Source organism: Saccopteryx leptura, chromosome 9, assembly GCF_036850995.1.
Source record: "Saccopteryx leptura isolate mSacLep1 chromosome 9, mSacLep1_pri_phased_curated, whole genome shotgun sequence".
NCBI lineage: Eukaryota > Metazoa > Chordata > Mammalia > Chiroptera > Emballonuridae > Saccopteryx > Saccopteryx leptura.
The window spans coordinates 33,000,364-33,018,792 of record NC_089511.1 but is presented as its reverse complement, the minus strand read 5'-3'; the positions used below and the strand labels follow the sequence as shown (position 1 = coordinate 33,018,792).

Sequence of the window (18,429 nt, the reverse complement as noted above, 5' to 3'; positions counted from 1 at the left end):
CTCTTAGTTGCTCCACATCTGGAGGCTGTGAAGACCCAACCAGTGGAGAGAGGGGAGATGGAAGAAGAGGGAAGACAGGCATCAGTGACTCCAGCCAGCAAGGCAGAGCTGGTTGGGAGAGTTTAGGCCATGCTGCTTAGTCTGCGGCTCCTCAACTGGAAGTGGGGTGCTGCTTAGTTCTTGGGGGGCAGTGAGGATGCCTCAAGCACTCCTGCAGTGCCCAGAGTAGAAATTCTTTGGAATGAATTACTCCACCCAGTCACCTTGGAGAAACTGTGAACAGAAACCAGAAAACTGTCGAACACTCTAACTGCTGAGTAAGGGGATGACAGATTACAGAACCTGCATTAGGTACATACAACAGTAGTCTCCAAAGTCCAGATGTATGAACATTTGTAGTAAGGACAGTAAGTGGTGCACTTCAAATGCTTTATATGTGCCATCTCCTTTGAGCCTCTCAGCAGCCTGAGGGAGTTACTGTGGTTACCCACATTTACAGATGGGAAAAGTGAGGCAAAGCAAGAGCAGGTGGCTTGCCTCAGACTAACTAGATGGGAAGCACTGGGGCCGGGACTTGAACTTGGCACTGGCCTCAAGTCCATTAGTACCCCATGAATCAGAATTACTCCAAATTCCAGCAGAGCCCAGGACTGAGCCTCCAGGGAATCTTCCTTGCATAGGATGAAGATGTAAGGTCTGAATTATAGACAATAAAGCAGGGTACCATGGTGGTGGGGGAGACAAGAAGGAACAGGCTCCACCGGGTTCCACAGTGGAATATGGCTTCAGTTTTGAACCTGGGGAGCTGTGGAAACTACTAATGACAATTTATTGAGCACCCACTGAGTCAATCACATTGCAGAGCATTTTCCAGAGGAAGATACTGAGGTCAGAGTGATTGCCAGGGTGTGCTAAGAGCAAGTGGGATGGAAATCAGGCCTGGGAGACAGCACCTACACCCATAGCTACTGAGGGCTCTCCTGGAGGATGGAAATTCCCAATGCTAAGATCCGGTTTGTAACATTTTTCTCGTGGCCTCCAAACCCGGCTGCTGTCTGATTTTGACTCTTGCTCTGCTGTGATTATTGTGCAAAGGACAACACACATACAACTAGGCAGTCTAATCATCCCTCAGAGGAAGTGGGGGGCCAGGCCATTTAGCCACCTTCTGCGTCCTAGGGCCGTAGGGTGAGGGTGAGAAGCACTGAGGGGCTCCCTGCAACAGTCATGAGGTAGGGGAATTCCGGCTCAGGGCAGTGTAACGGAGGTATCGTAAGCTCTTTCCCTTCAGTGATTTGGACTGACACATGGGGAAGGGAGACCCATTCATCCATACCATTTATCTCAGACTGTTCAGGCTGCTATGAAATACCACTTATAAATAGCAAAAATTTATTGCTACAGCTCTAGAGGCTGGTATTTAGAGATCAGGGTGTTGGCACGGCTGGGTGAGGGCCCTTTCCTGAAGTACAGACCTCTTGTATACTCACATAGCGGAAGGGGGAAGGGAGCTCTGTGGGGTCTCCCTTATAAGGGCACTAATCCCAACATGAGAGTTCCACCCTTATGACCCAATCACCTCCGAAAGGCCCTACCCATTAATATCACCTCCACAGGTTAGGATTTTAACACCTGAATTTTGGGGGGGACATAAACACAGACCATAGCACCATCCACATCCACTCACCTTCCCTATGGCATGCCTACCGCAGAGAAGCAATTGATCTTGGAGCCTGGGGGGCGACTAACATGGGTGGAGGCTCTGGCATAACAGTGGTTATAGACACACAAAGGGCCTCGGACATCCAGAAGGCTCCATCACCTGCCATCACCATGAGAAATCCCATCTTTAAAAGGGGGCTCAGCAGGATACCAGGACTGCTGACCAGGGTCCTGCAAATAACTCTGGAGCCCCAGGGCTTTCAGCATTAGCTTAAAGCAATGCAAAGAAGCATGAGATAGCTTCCACCAGGATTCAGAAAAAGCAAAAGTTCTAGCAGTGACCACCACCATGCTGATTGCTATCAGACAAAACGTCACATGTGCATGACAGAGAAGGACCAGAGGACGGGGGGGGGGGGGGGGGGGGGGGGGGGGGAATATGATCTGTCTTCCTGAGAACAGTGAAACACTGTGACCACTGACACGAAGACACCCAGACACACACCTTCCCTTCTCCCACAGCTACGGTATCACCTCCCTCATCCTCTCCAGGCCTTCTCCATGGAGCGCCCAGCATGCGGTTGGGCAGCAGGGGGCCAAGGGGGCAGCTGCCATTTCAGAGCTGATTCCAGCTTCTGAGGTCTCAGGTTGCAAGGACAACCACCACATGATCTTAAATAACCGTGTTTAATGCTTCCCAGAACAAACTTGTTCTTTACTATTATTAGGTTCATTATGAACTCGAATCACTAAAAATGTAAAAGTCCATAACTGAATTTAAGCCTTAAGCAACACCTTTTGTGTTTTTAGTGATTTAATTTAGTAAACTTTGTGCAAAGTCATGAATCTTTCCATAAGTTTGTGATCTCCAAAATAGAACTAGTGAAATGTAGCATAGCCCTCTACCCCTGTGCAATGAGCGCTGAAGCCACTGTGGCCGCACCGTGCTCTAAGCTTGAAGGGAAACCTGTTCTCACTGGGCCGTCTGCCCGGGCCCTTGAGGCTGACCAATCCCCCTGGGATGACAGCGGCAGAGGCTCTAGGGCTTTCTGAGGACGGGAGGTGCCACAGCACTGACCCTGGGTAGGGAGCCAGGCCAAAGGCAGCAACAGAATCTTCCGGAGAGAGCTCTGCACCCCCACCCCGTCTGTCTGCCCACACCTGCCACTGCCCTAGTCAGGTGGTGCCCTTTCCTGTGGAATGAGTCAGCGCCTGGCCTGCCAGTGGGACCTGTACAGGCCAGGGGACACAGTGTAACTGCTTTACTACAAGAGCTCCCTCCTGATACAGCACCCATACCCATCTGGAAAATTATCCTTTCCCAAGCCGGGACGTCGATGTCTACTTCAGGAGAGGTTTAGAGTTTGCTGTTCTTTTGGAACTGGGCCACCAGGCTGAGGACCTGCTCAGAAGCTTTGATGTTCTTTGAGCCGAGGTAGGCGACACTGTTGGTGGCCGTCTCGTCCAGGTAGTAGCGGTAGTTGACCATCAGGCTACACGAGCCAGTGACGCCCTTGAGGCTGAGGTCGGCCATCCAGTTGATGCGCCACAGCACCGCGCCGTTCTGCAGGTGGAAGTTGGCCACGGGGTTCAGGGCATAACCCCGGTGCTTCTCTCCATACAGGTACCAGGCACAGAGCCGCATCAAGGGGGCCTGCAGCGCCCTGACCAGCTTTTCAGACTTCACCCACTCATTGCTGCTGAGAAAGCCCTTGAGGGTCTCATTAATGGGACCACCTGTGATCTCAGAGATTTCTTTACTCTCAGAATCTGTAAATAATTCATTCCTCCCATGATCCTTTGCTTGTGAGTTCAGGAGCCCCAGGAGCCATTTGGTGAAGCCAGGTATAGGAGACAAACTTGAAAATGTCCCAAGGTGAGGAAACTCTTTCTGTAAGGCATGGTTGGGGGAGGGTGAGAAAGGTGGAGAAAACACACACACAAAGAAAATTCAGCAGGTGTGTCACCAATATAGAAAGACCTCTCCATTTATCATGCATGCATCATTAACCGAGTATGCTGCTATATAGTTTACAAAGTGATGCTTGATGTGCATTCATTTTCTTCCTTCAAGGAACATTTATTAAGAATTTGATGTGTGCCAGGCCCTGGAGGCATCTTGCACGGCGGCAAGCCTCTCCGGCAGTGTCTCAGTCTGCACCACTGAGTGTGGTAGCTGTCGGGGGACTCGCCCAAAAGCAGAGTGGGGCTGCTGCTTGGTGGGACTCCGTGTGCAGTCCCCTGACTGCAGATCCTGTCTTTCTGGCCACCACTCCCTCTCATGGACATCTCTGCAGCCACACAATCTGGTTTGGAGCTTGGCAAAGTACCCAATGACTGTTTGTTGAACAAACAATTGATTGCCACAGTCGGGGTGGAGGATGGGATAGAAGAGGAGGCAATGGGTCTTTCTCCACATCAGATGATATAGAGCAATCAAATTACAGAGATCGCAATGATCATTTTTAATAATCTAGTATTCTTGGTTTATAAATATAATACATGTGTCACTATAGAAAAAACCGTATGGCAAGCAAAATCATAACACTCCTCTACTCTGAGATCACCACTCTCAAAAGTTCAATGAAGTGTAGCTCCTGGTCTTCCTTTAGGTAATTTTTACATCGGTGAGACATTTTATTTGATATCCTGCTTTATGAGCTTCTATCATGACCATTTTCTCATTATCATTAACAATTTAAACAACAGAATATCAAAAGATGAGACTAAACCATTCTTTTCCTAACCACATTCTTTTCATTGGGCATGTAAGGCGGCTCTGGGCGTCCGCTTTTAGAAACCGCCAAGCACACTTCTGTGCAGGAGAGAACTGCGCCTCCTTCGAGATTCTCCCTGGTGACTTTCCAGCTCGCAGCCGCAGCCGAGCAGCCAACTGTCAGGATGGCTCCTGGGCCGAGGGGCTGAGCTGACTGACGGAGGAACAGCCTGTGGGTGAGTTCCCTGGAAGCTGGACCCCGCTCCCCTCTGATCGCCTGTCTTACCCTCAGAGTCGCCCTCTCCCTCCCCTATTCATTTACACCTTCAGCAAAGAGAAGGAAATAAGAAGAAACTGATATTAATTGGATGTGGCTTCTCACCACCTCCGGGACAAAGTGGCAGAGAGCAATTCTAATGAAGCTGATATCCAACTGAATCCCAAGTTCTCAGATTTAAAATTGATTATGAATTTAACACGAAGCACATAAATATTTTAATTCCACTCTGTCACTCTCCAAGGAAGAACTTTGGCTGCAGCTGTGTTGAAACGACCCAAAGCAGAGAACACCACTCTCAGAGCCAATTATTAACAATCTAATTATTTTACCTAATAATTAGATCCTACTCATTATAGTTTACCCTGGCCTCTTTTGAGTTTCAGAAAGCCTAGACTCAGAGTCTCCGCACTGCTGCTACGGGCAGTCGGTGTTCTCAGGGCAGCTCAGACAAGGAAGTCAGGCACGTGTTTTAAAAGCCAGTCTTTTTCGAGCTGCCTGGTCTAACCTCAACACTCCCTCAAGTGATGAGAAAGCCCAAGCTGTTGAAATGTCAGGGCTCAGAAGCCTGGAGAGTGTGGGCGAGGGTGGGTGGGGGACGGTCAGGTGGGGCTCGAATGACCACAAATTTTATCACCCAAACCGGGACAGGTGAGAGCGAAAGGCAGCACTCCTCATGAAATTATGCTGCGACAACACACACAAATCAGAATGTAAGGTCCCGGAGAGGCTGCTGTCCTCAGGACACATCTGCGCTTGTGGCCAATGGACAAGCTAGTTCCAGGTGCCCTTTCCCGCTCTCCTGAGTGGTCCCAGGGCTCCTAGGAAGCGCCTCTGGCCTGTCCTACCCCCTCTGCCTTCCCCCAGCTTGCATCTTCACCCCTTCCTATCATCAGTCTTAAGACCTGGTCACCAACTGCACTGCAGCAGGGTAACGGGAGCTCTGACCCAAGGTCCCACGCGGCGCCTCACTCACCTGCAGCTCCTTTACCACTCGCTTTATGAGGAAGGTCCCCAGCTCCACCCCCTGCAGTCCTTGTTGGGTCAGACTGATGGAATAAAATATGGCGGCGCCAATTCTGTTCTTCTCCTCTGTTTCCGACGGAGGACACTCCTTCACTATTGCCTGCAAAACATGAATGAGTGGTGAGCGAGCTTGGACGCTCTCGCACCCTGCATCTCGCCCCTTCACTTCGGGCCATGAGAAAATCCTCACAGGGCAGCAGCTGAAGAGGCCTCAGTGTCCGCCTCCACTCAAGGACCAGGCTCTGAAGCTAAACAGTCTGTCCGGGACCCCCTGAAGCAGCAGCTGCACAGCTCCCCTGGGCTGTCTGCTCAATGCTGTGTCACTACTATCTCTTTGCAAGTCTCCTGCAAACTTTGGTCAATAGCAGTTTAGGTCCTTTTTGTCTTTTTCAGGTCTTTGTGCAAACTGGAACTTGATTAATCTGCTTCCCTTCAACACCCAGAGAGAACTCCCGACCCTCTGTCTGGGCCACGTGGCTCCACTCTCTGAAAAGGCCTGCTCGTTCTACCCTTCAGTTATTTTTACTCCTTATCTCTGAACTCCAGTGTTTTACATTTCTCAAGAGAGCAATGAGTCCTATGTAATTTTTCTTCTAAGAAATTTACCTTATGCTAACTTTTCTATACCTCTTTGATTTTGTGCCACATTCTTGCTTTTCCCTCAGTGAAAACACACGTCTATGAAACAATCTAAGATCTGACTCTCCAGGTCTGATTTTATTAGCTCTGAGTTTTGACTGAGGGGTTTCTTGCACCTTAATACTCTGCAGGTCACCTGACAACAGTGGAATAGTGGGTGGTATCTTTTAGTTTGCTTTGATGGAGGGACATAGCTTGTTTCTGAAGAACACATATATACTGCTCTAACTTCCACTAGCTACGTTTGATTCTTGAAGCTGGGGTGGCTGGCACAGCGCCCATGATGAGGTCTGGGAGTCCACAAGCCTTCTGAAATTATGAATGGAATGTGTGGGTCTGCACATGTTCCCCTGGGGGAAATGTCCTCAGCTTTCATCCCCTGCAGGTGCTCCACGGGTCTTTTCTGTGACTCTGGAGAGTTAAGAGCTGCTGCCTTAAGGAAAGTAGGGCAGAGGGTGAGACAGAGGAGATGACAGGCCCGGGGCCCAGGCCCGGCCTCTCCCGCACCTGGACTCTGATGAAGAGCTCTGTGCTTCCCAGGGCAGAGCTCACTTCCCATCACTCCTAGTCCTCATCTCGGTGAATTAGCTCCTTTGTTTTTCAAGAAGTCTGTAGATTACCTTGTGGTTTCTTATTCAAAAATTTTATAGCAAATACTTTTTTAAAGTTTTCAAAATAAAAACAAGTCTTTCTTTGGCTATACAAATGAGATATGCATAGTGTACAAGAGGCAAACATGAATGCACTATGAAATCACAAATTACTCCAAAACCTAACACCAAGTCCTGCTATGAACTGTGAGATGAGTACACACCCAGGTCTGTCTCACTGGCTGTAGATAGGTATACACTTAGCCCTTTGAGTAGTGAGGGTTTTTTTCTTTTTTTTTTTACAGAGACAGAGGGAGAGTCAGAGAGAGGGATAGATAAGGACAGACAGACAGGAACGCAGAGATGAGAAGCATCAGTCATCAGTTTTTTGTTGTGGCACTTAGTTGTTCATTGATTGTTTTCTCATATGTGCCTTGACCGTGGGGCTCAATGAGTAACTTCTTGCTCAAGCCAGAGACCTTGGGTCCAAGCTGGTGAGCTTTGCTCAAACCAGATGAGCCAGCGCTCAAGCTGGCGATCTCGGGGCCTTGAACCTGGGTCCTCTGCATCCCAGTTTGACGCTCTATCCACTGCACTACCGCCGGGTCAGGCGAGTAGTGAGGTTTTTTAATACTCGCTGACCCCTGGGAGTGAGTTTTGTTTTTTTTTTAATGAAATTAGTTCCAGTTACAGTTTTTTGTTTGTTTGTTTGTTTTTTACAGAGACAGAGAGAGAGTCAGAGAGAGGGATAGACAGGGACAGACAGACAGGAACGGAGAGATGAGAAGCATCAATCATTAGTTTTTTGTTGTGCGGTGCAACACCTTAGTTGTTCATTGATTGCTTTCTCATATGTTGCCTTGACCGCGGGCCTTCAGCCTACCGAGTAACCCCTTGCTTGAGCCAGCGACCTTGGGTCCAAGCTGGTGAGCTTTTTTTTTTTTGTATTTTTTTTTCTGAAGCTGGAAACGGGGAGAGACAGACAGACTCCCGCATGCGCCCGACCAGGATCCACCCGGCACGCCCACCAGGGGGCGACGCTCTGCCCACCAGGGGGTGATGCTCTGCCCCTCTGGGGCGTCGCTCTGCCGCGACCAGAGCCACTCTAGCGCCTGGGGCAGAGGCCAAGGAGCCATCCCCAGCGCCCAGGCCATCTTTGCTCCAATGGAGCCTTGGCTGCGGGAGGGGAAGAGAGAGACAGAGAGGAAGGAAGGGGGGAGGTGGAGAAGCAAATGGGCGCCTCTCCTATGTGCCCTGGCCAGGAATCGAACCCGGGTCCCCCGCATGCCAGGCCAACGCTCTACCGCTGAGCCAACCGGCCAGGGCCCAAGCTGGTGAGCTTTTGCTCAAACCAGATGAGCCCGCACTCAAGCTGGTGACCTCGGGGTCTCGAACCTGAGTTCTCTGCATCCCAGTCCGACGCTCTATCCACTGTGCCACCGCTTGGTCAGGCCCCAGTTACAGTTTTATTAACTTAAAGTCATGTTTGTTTGATAACCAATTTATAGAAACAAAAAGAACATACGTGTGCTTTTTAAATGCTGCCTTACTCATTTTAAAAATAAAAATTTTTATGAATTGTACTCTGGATCAGGAGGCACAAGGATGTACATGAGCGTTCGTACTACTCAAGGGTAAATACATGCACACACAACACCGTGCATGAGCTTCCTCTCACAGGGCTGGAGGCTCAGCGCCCCATGCGGAAGGTGGCTGCCCTCAGGGCTGGGATGTGGGCTGCGCTGAAATTCTGGCCGCTTCCCTAATTATTCTATCATCACTGCAAATCACTGAAGTTCCCCTAAGCCTCAGCTTTCTCATGTCTAAAATGAGAACAATCACACAGATACTACAGACATCTAACTTACAGAGGGCTGTGAGCAGTGATACATGAAACATGCTTCACAGGCTGACAGACAGACAGCAAGTACTCAATCAATATTATTAATATTATAAATAAGATCATACTAAACATGCTATTCTAGAACCTGATTTTTTATGCACTAGTTCACCAAGGTTGGCTTTCTATGTCAAAAATGTAAAACGAAATCAACACTGAAATACACTTATAGGAATCCAGGGCACGTGAGGATGTACCAGATGTACGTGCCATCGTTTCTCCAGCGCATCGTCTGCTGATGGACACTCGGCGATCACTGCCAGCCTTTCAAAATGGTAATGGTGCAACGCCTGCACACTTAGGGCTGAGCATCTTCAGGGTAAATTCTGAGAGTGACATTTTTAGGTCATAGGAATGCACATTTTATATTTTAATAGATATCACCTAACTGTCCTCAGAGAGGGTGTAATGAAGTCTAGTGTGAGTGTGCCAACTCTTTCAAACACAAAATCATGAGGATTTATTTCCCCCTGGTGATCAGGAACATCTGCTCATCAGCCTGCCTGATTTCCCCACCTTTCGATACTAGGATGCCACCCAGAAGGCCCATTCTGTGGCCTGTTATCACCTCTCCAGCTTCCAAACAGGCCATCCCCATGCCAAAGTCCACACCCACTGTGGCCTCCGGGTCTAAGCAAACCTACTGTGTGACCAGGGGTCCCCATGTCCCCTCACTGTCTTTACCTTTATTGAGCTCTGCTCTCCTATTCCCAGTCCCTGCGCTGGTTCTTCTTCTGCCCCCCACGCGCCTACAGGAATGTTTCACACATTCTTCCCAACTCCTTAAGGACTGAGCTGGCCGTAGGCAGGGCCTGTCAAACTCAGCTCGCCTCACCTCTACACACTGGTTGCGCTCTGGCCTGTGTCAGGTATGCAGCACCGAGTCTATTTTTCAATCACAGGTTGTTTAAAACTACCTGTTGGCACTTAACAAGTGCTGAAAAGTTGAACCATGCGCCCTTCCTTCTCCTCTGCTCTCGCAACTCTGCCCGTCTCACAACTGTTCTGCAATAGATTGCAGCCTTGTCTCAACTCAAAGCTGGCAGACCCAGATCAATGCTCTCCTCGCTTCAGACCTGTCTGTATACTACACATCTACATTCCATAGCTATAAAATTAGACTTATTTAGCCAATTAAAAAATCCACAAATGCCTAAAGCTTTTGAAAAAAGGGCATAAAGCCAAGTTTAAGAAACCTTAGAGGCTGGGTAGGACGCCTGTCTTGTCCCGAATTGACTGTCTGCAGGTACCTGAATGTTGCTGGGGATGTCACTGGTCAGCGCCACGTGCAGAACCACCAGGGGCTCTCCAGGGGTTGAAGAGTGAGAGAAGAAGTAACATCTTCTATACGGCCCGACACGGCGTTTCATGTCCATCCAGTTTTTCACAGGATGCACAGCCTCAGACCTGACGAGGAGACCACAATGAGCTAAGAGAAATGTTCAATTCACAAGTTAAGTAACCATTGCTGATTCTGATTCATATTATTCGCGACAGTCAAATAAACTCTTTAAATACAGCTTCAACTGCCTCTTCATGAAAATTTAAAGACGATCATTTTAATGTGAACAGCACTGACGGAAAGGAACTACAATTAATGACCATTTTACACACGAAATTGTGCGCTAGTTTTTAATATCTGGTCTATGACTTGTTTGGGAGGCCCCTGGGAAGCAGTTCCATAGCAGACTGTAATGCAGGAGCCTAAGCGGATGCTTCACTGTTGAACATTCTGTCTTTTATTCCCTCTGAATCCCTGCAGTTGAAGTCAATGTTGCAAACACACGTCTCTTGGTTCCATTTGACTAGCAACCTCAGCCAACCGCTGTTTTGTTTTCAACACATGAAATGGCAGCAGGCACTATCAGTCCCTCAATCGGTTACACTTCAAATAGTACAACGTTTTCCAAACCTTAGGCTGCACAAGACAACACAACACAGACTGTGCAGATCCCCAGCTGGAAAGAGCTTCTCCCCTTTGTGAGAACAACTGTGATGTGCTACCCTGCACTTTACTGTGTCTTGGACATGTTGGAATTATGCATGATATTGTTAATTTAAAGATTTTATCCAATGGAGAAATTTTAACAACTAGATGAGACAAATACTGTTAGGGTTACTAATGAAATACTTGGAACAGTGAATTCGTACAGCTCTGATAATGGGGTCTTAGGAAAAAGGGAGGCCATGTGCTTTAAATATGAGGACATAAACGAGACCCTGCATTAGGTTTGCTGGTAGCATCAGCATTCTATCTGCGCCCTGTCCTCCTCGAGGATCTCAGCCTCACCTGCTAGGACAGCCACACATTTGTGAAGACTGCGTTTGGGCTTAACTGGGCTTCGAACAAAATGTACATGTAAATAGAGATGGGCTTTCAGCTAAAACATAAGGAACAGGAAAACCTGAACACTTACTCACTGACTTTTTGAAGCACTTCACATGACGAATGCCAGGTCACCCGTTCTAGGTTGAGGAACCCTGAAGAAAACCATTCTGTGAGCATGCCTTTCAGCACTCCATTCATTTCCTGAAGAGAGAAGAGGAAGTGTCAGCTTTCCCAAGCCTGTCTCTGCATCGTTGCCGGCACAGTGAACGGAAGCACTGAAGCGTGAGGTCAAAGGAGACTGCACGAGATGCTTCTCTAAATGGCCTTTTCTGAGATAGCACTACTGAACTCTTATCTCAACCAAATTAGAATGAGTTCAGTGTTCCATTTAGACTTTACTACTTCCATCTGTAAGATAACTGAATAGGAGATTCAACTTGAATTAAGTTTCCCAAATCAAATATGTTCCAATTCCTTCACCGCAATGAACACAACTAAAACCATAAAGTTAATATAACACTGAATGGTGTGCCATAAAGGAAGCACTGACACGGGCAGCTCAAGTCCTCATTCCCTCAGGAACAGTTTTTGATATGCCAAAACATCAGTCCTCATTTTCTGGGAGAAGCAAGTCCTGGGTGCAGGGACCGTATTTTATCAACTCTGAAGGTGTGCATTTTCATATTTTAACATCTCTGAAGTCAAGATGTATTTTTCAAATGATGGCCTGTCACAATTTAACTGGTAGCATCTTTTTCTCCCTTAATGGGACATAAAATAATATTGTATCTGGCAATCAATGCATTCAGATTTGATGAAATTACTCTAATTTCACTTCACTTACTTATAACTAATCTATTTCTGAAAAATGTTTGAGTCAACTTGACCATCGAAGATACATCTGCACTGAACAGAACAAGAGGTGCATAAGGACAGGACAGGAGCAGAACCATCTCAGTTTAGTCTGCTGTGACCAGGGTGAACAGTAGTAACAGCAGTAAGCTTTCTCATAGCCAGAGTGGTGAGGAGAAGGGGTAAATCTAGGACCCACTGGGGTGGCACAAAGTCAGACTCAGAGTAAACACAAGGTAAAGAGCTTTTCAATAGCTAGAGCTGTCCACAGATGTCATTCTAGGAGAGTGTGAACCTCCCCACAGAACTGACTGGGCATATGGTCCACAAGAACTTGGTGGAGCTGTCTTAAATAGGATATAAGCAACTGATAGGTGGGTTGAACCGGATTACCCCCGCAATTCCTTTTTAACTCTCGATTAATTCCATAGTCTAGTCTCCTTTACGTGGCTCTAAGCTCTTTAAGGGCAGAGGTCATTTCTAATTCATTCCTCTAGTTTCCAAAGCATTCAGGGGGGCCCTCCATGTGGAATATGGCTAACAGATTGATATCAGATGAAAAAGAGAAGAAAGGCTGGAGAATGGTGATTAGAAAGTAGCAGGAAGGGAAGGTAGGAGATGTCATCTGCTAGGCAATATATCAATAGAACAGCTCCTTAATAAAACTGTATTTTTACTGCATTTGTCTACACTGGTTCTTAATCTTCTTGGGGTTGTCACATCCTTTTGAGTATGTGCTAAAAGACAGGTACTCTATTTCCAGAAAAATACCAACATATTACATTCTGCATAAAATTTCCCGAGGTTCCCAGACCCTCTGAAATGGATCATTTTCAGGGGCTCATGGAGCCCAGGAGAGGAACCTCTGCACTAAATGGTTAGAAATGTGTTCATCCTACTCCATGTACGATGTACTGGCATCTCTATTACATTCATAGTAGAAAGACCTGGGACTACCTAGTTTCAGTATTCATTACTAAAGAAATCAGTTGGTTGATGAAAGCTCCTGTCTTAAAGTCTCTTCATTCTATTTTGGGCTATTGACAGCTATAAAATGTGACATTGGTACACGAGAACTGGGAATCTGGGTTAAAGGTTATAAGCCTCCACCGCCTAGTTCTGACACGACGCCAGCTGTTCAGGCTGGAATTAGCCACCCCATGCAGCAAGGTTACTGGATCATAGAGAACAGGAGGCAAAGAAGCAGTTATACTTTCTGCTCATTAATCCTGCAATCATTTAGCAATGATCCCAGACTCAGAGATATAACCGCTGGGAATATTGTGATGATGCCAAAGTCAGTGTGAGGTCTCAGTTGTTTTTGTACCGCTAATTCTAGTTATCCTGGGTGACACTGTTGACAGGGCCAGCCAACTCTTTCAGCAGCAAAAAAACTGTCTCCTGTGCTCTCCTCTTAAGCTTTTGGCTATCAAGCTCTCCCCATTTTTGGTATGTGAAGAAGAGTTACTTTCATTGTTCAGAAGCCCTAGGGAAGGAAACTGAAAGCTATGGGAAATGGTCATAGTGCTGAAGTTATGACATTTTAGGTCAAATTCCAATTCATGTAGATTGCCTCCTCCCAGGTGGCTGGGGCACACTTTACTATCTACTAATAAGTTCTTTTTCGGTCTAGCTAAGCACAGAATTTAGTAGAACCAACAAAGGCCACTATACTACTTAAAAGCAGGACACACCACCAGAAAAGGCTGTAGGACAGTGTTTACCCGGGCAGACAGGCAGGCAACTGCAGCGGCGGCAATGCTGACTGTGTCCGCCATACGTTCAGCCCCTCTTATGTTCTACCCACGCTTCTGTTAGGGCTTGCACACCTCTCATTTGACCATAATTTCTATGTTTAAATTGCCTATCAAGAAACTCTTCCATTTCTAAATGCCAACTCCCCTCTAGTGCCCACAAATCATTGAACAGCGCTCAGACCTTCAACTATAATGGGGTTTACTTCAGTTTCATCGGGGATTTTATCTAAGAAATGTAACTCTTCAACCCAAACAGGCCTTTGGCAATGTCTCTGGAGAAAAACAGAAACCCTATAAACCAACACACTAGAAACCACATTGCCCCCCCCCCCCCATAACCATCTCCCCACCACGTCGTACTGCACACATACCCTCACACCCCATAAGCAAAGCTGGGCACACACCTATAAAAACAGACATGTGACCTTTGTCAGGTTGTAAAAACTTTCTTCAAGGTAGCACTGTATCTTCCCAGCAGGAACTTGAAACTGACTCTGAACTTCTTATCAAAAAGAATTAAGATTCCCGCAGAAAAGAAAAGAAACCTGTGTCTCAAAATATCCAAGGAAATAGCCCTCCTCCTGGCCTCATGCCTTCGGTCTTCATGCTGGGCTGCACTTGAAACAGAAGTGTCAGTCTTCTGGATTCTTCCCATGTTTCCAATAATCACAACCCTCAGTCAGAGCCAAGGTCCTGACAAACCTGTCCTTATTTGTAAAACAGATTTTTAGCAAAGTTCCACCATACCCCACAGGGCATTCCTTAGAGGAGAAGGAGGCTGACCTTGAACATACCAACCAGTAGCCGAATTTCTCACCTTCTTCCACCATATTCACTGTCTGGTCAAAGGCACTGAATTAGCAACCCATTGGGCCTCACCCTATTGGTTATTCTGAAGTGCCTTTGCACCCTACAGGCCGCAGTAAACAAGAACCTGTGCCAGGCACACACCAGACCAAATCCATTCCAGGGAAATGCTCAGGGCCAAGCCCACAGCAGCTCACTTAAGCCAGTGCGTGTTCACTTGACTTGACCTAGCAAGTCCTAAGGTCAGCAGAGACCAGGCAAGGAGCATGCCTGTGTGACAGGGTGCCTGCTGTGTGCACGCAGCACGGGATGCTGACATCTGGGGCCACTGCGGAGGAGCTCCCCGCTCTCCCACCTCACAGGGCATCACAGGCCCCTGGGGGTCTGGGACTGCTGCCCTAAGGCTTCGCATGCCAAACTTCTGGTGGTTTCTAACACTGAATTCCTAAAAGTGGGAAGTCAAGCCTGCCGGAAGCCACTAGACCTGAATGCAAAATCCGGAATGAGACAGAAGAAAGGAAATTAAGATGGATATTAAGAGACTCTGGTGACAGATTATAGTATCAGATTCCAATGACAATTTCTGTGGATTTAAAAAAACTATTATCTGAGTGATTTCAATGATAGGGATTTAAAAAAAATTATGTAATTATAGAGCAAAGGAGAAGGGAATCATGAGGTTTAGCTCCTAACAGATGCAACAGATATAAAGGTAGGATTTCTAGATAAACAGAAACTAAAAAAGGCTCCTGCACCCAATGTATCCAGACCACATACAGAGGCAAAGGTCAGACTATCATTACCTACCCTTTGTTCAAGTATCTTTATTCCATGAGGCTTTTTGCCTGTAGCTGTGTAACATTTTTCCCCCTCACCTGTGTGCACAGCTTGTTTAAAGAAACAAGGGAAGCCTGAGCACGAGGACTTGGTATTGCTGGCAGCTCTGGATTTCCCTGGGGCAAGCTCCTTTCTTCCAAGTCAAGTCTCAATGTCACAGCTTTTGGCTGCCATAATGTTCCTACTCCACGGCATGATGACCAAGTGTGTCCTTGTGTGGGCAAGAGTAAGGGAACACATTCAGTAATGTGTCAGAAAATCAGAGGATTTAGAACTGGATGAGGCATTAGAAGTCACCCAGGACCAGAATACACTGAAATCTACCAAGGGCAGTCTGATGTCTGATCCGATGTCTCTGTTGGCTGTGCAGAAACCTCCCAAGCCCTCTGGGCTTCATTCTAGGATCAGAACTCTGTGAGTAGATCACTGTGACATCAAGACAAATGAGAATGATTAGTGTGCTGACTCTGTCTTATAGCAGGGCACCCAGGAGTCTATCTTAATGCTTCATTCATCATTTTGCTATGTGAGAAATTCAAGGCAAAATTCCCAGTTTTCAAGGAGCTGACCAGCTAGTTGGGGTTGGGAGGAATACACTGCAAACACTAAATGCCATGGTTGATGTATAAAGTCCATGTGAAGGGTGCAGATAATAATGTACATCATGAAGCTCAAAGCTGGGGGAGACTACTTTGAGCTAGAATGACTGGAAAAGCTGAGAGAATGAGTGAAGAGTAGAGGCAGCTCTTATTCTACCAGGCCTCCCAAGCAGGAATCACAGAGGGGTGTGTGGGTTCAGGAACTTTCCATTCAAGAACCAGGTTGGCTGGAGAGGCAGGTCTATGGAGAGGAGCAAGTAAGGGAGAGTAAAGATGGAAATGTTCTCTAGGCCTAAGGAAAGACACTACATGCGATCCTTCTGGCACGTGAGGCTTGATGGTTTTTCAACAAGGGAGTAAATAAAGGCTGACCTGTGGTTTCAGAGAAAGATGGGCTCTGGGATTACTGCCAAGACAGAAGCTTGCACGAAGTCTTAGCAAGAGTAAATATAGTTGCAACTAGAGAATAATGAACTCCTGATTTATTGAAACTAAATAAAACAAAGCCACCAATTAACTGGGTTTTATTTGTCTTCCACTTTAGAGAAAAGGCAAATTCTAAGAGAACAAATCCATTATAGATCTAGTTAAAATGGTCAACTCCAAGAGTCACTGTGCAGGGATGAAGTACACACAGTGGAGTCATCGGGCCTGGCTTGCATTGGGGCTCCCTCACCAGCTCTGTACTCTGGGCACTGCACTTGACCTCAACAAACTTTGATGCAATTCCCTGGCATACTGAGGATGCCAGGAGCAAGTGTATGAAAAGCACTTACCACCCAACACGCCTCTACCAACTCTTCCCATTCCAGAACAGAAGCTCCTAGACCAAGTGACCTGGGAGCCTCGAGCAGGCCTCATAGAAGACAAATAATGGATGGCTGCATGTTGAAAGGATAAATGGATGGGTGGACGATTTCATTCTTGAGACAGGAGACAGTCTACCTAATTCTCCAGAGTCCTATGCAGTAAGAAGGAAGTTCCAGAAGGGACCCAGACTCCAAGACAGTGCAGACCTCAATTTCTAGTCATCTCTGCGCGTTTCTCAGGACTTTTTAGGACAATGGCGTACACATAGTGGGTGCACAATTAACTTCTGCTCACACAATCAAGGTTTTCAGAACGGCTGCCTGATGCTCTGTTTGGTACTTGTTCAAATACACATACCACACAGACGAAACCTCTTAATAGCTAAAATACTTAAGTCTTTATGAAGCATACTATCCACGAACGAGGCGTGACAATCTCTTAGATTTGCCATATCCAATAAGCACCACACAGTAAGGACTGGAGCAAGACATGACTCGAAAGAGCTAAGGAGTCAGAAAGCGTGGGAAGGAAGGGGACGGGGTCCGGGGGTCTGTAACTCACGGCGAAGTGTGCTGGGCTTCAGGGACGGAAGGTGGACTGTTTGGGGTCTGGGGGCAGTGAGGCCTATATATGGGGCTGCCAAGGACCCGTGGACCTGAGCGCAAGGCGGGGGCGCGACCCAGGCTGTCCCCGCTGCCAGGGCGTCGGGGGCGGCCCAGGCGGGGCCTTACCCGGACGTGCGGCCCCTCCACCAGCTTAAGGGCCTGCGCCTCGAGCAGGTCGGCCCGCAGCTGCACCAGGAAGCGCACGCCGCCATCCAGCTTGCTGATGTGGTGGAAGAGGCCGCGGTAGCGCGGCACCAGGGCGTAGCGCAGCCGGTCCTCGGCCTGCAGCAGCACGGCCGCCTCCCGCGGCTGCTCGCGCTGCTGGAGCACGCCGGCGCTCTGCTCGGCCACCTGGCCGTGGTCCACGCCGAAGCTCTGCGCCAGGCGGCTCAGCAACTCGGCGCGCTCGGCCGGCTCGGCCAGGCCGCCGTAGAAGCTCACGAAGTCCGCGCACTGGCCCTCAGCTGACGCCGGCGTCTTCTCGCGCAGTTCGTAAGGCGGCGTCGCGGGCACCGCGCGGCGCAAAAATTCGTCCATGGCCCGCTCCTGGGCGCCCACGGCCGCCGGCCCACTCGACAGCCGGGGTCCGGGCGGCCGCTGCGGCCGCGCCGGTAGCCGCAGCGGGAGGAATCGCCGCGCCGCCAGACCTGGCCCAAGGCCTCGCATGTCGCCAGAAGGCGGCTGCCCAGAAGACTCCACCAGCACTGTTGCCGTGCTTCCGGCTTCCGGCGCGCGCCGACTCCATTGGCTGAGGCCCGGAGACAGACGGGGCGGGGGCCAATCGGATGGCGCAGCAGCGTGAGGGCCGGGGCGGGGCGGAGTAAGGCCCGAGGCCAAGTGTGACTAAAGGTCCCGGCCGGGAGGCGGGGCGGCCCCTCCTCCCCGACCTGTCACCTGGTCACCCGAAGTCACCGTTTCAGCCTCTCCTCTCTTCCCCCACAGCGTTCGTCCCTTCCGTACTCTAGAGCCGAATTCTCCAACCATAAGGTGCATCAAAGTCACCTGCAGAACGTGTTACGCATG

At 48.4% G+C, this 18,429-nt stretch overlaps 1 protein-coding gene across 1 annotated transcript; it reads right to left on the bottom strand.

Annotated features, from left to right (window-relative positions):
• Positions 1 to 805: 805 nt before the first annotated feature.
• On the bottom strand, positions 806 to 18,116 carry MLYCD (malonyl-CoA decarboxylase). Its single transcript, XM_066348399.1, has 5 exons — positions 17,533 to 18,116; positions 11,228 to 11,340; positions 10,061 to 10,217; positions 5,632 to 5,781; positions 806 to 3,553 (listed from the first exon to the last, which is right to left on the bottom strand). Exons 1-5 carry the CDS (start codon positions 18,070 to 18,072, stop codon positions 3,020 to 3,022), a joined length of 1,494 nt encoding a protein of 497 aa, XP_066204496.1. The 5' UTR covers positions 18,073 to 18,116; the 3' UTR covers positions 806 to 3,019.
• Positions 18,117 to 18,429: the final 313 nt, after the last annotated feature.

Excerpts from the sequence above, each read along its gene's own strand:
- MLYCD (XM_066348399.1), bottom strand. The coding sequence starts at position 18,072 with ATGCGAGGCCTTGGGCCAGGTCTGGCGGCGCGGCGATTCCTCCCGCTG. Across the intron at positions 11,341-17,532 it reads TGGAGGGGCCGCACGTCCGG|GAAATGAATGGAGTGCTGAA; the intron begins GTAAGGCCCCGC and ends TTCTCTCTTCAG. Across the intron at positions 5,782-10,060 it reads ACATCCCCAGCAACATTCAG|GCAATAGTGAAGGAGTGTCC; the intron begins GTACCTGCAGAC and ends CATGTTTTGCAG.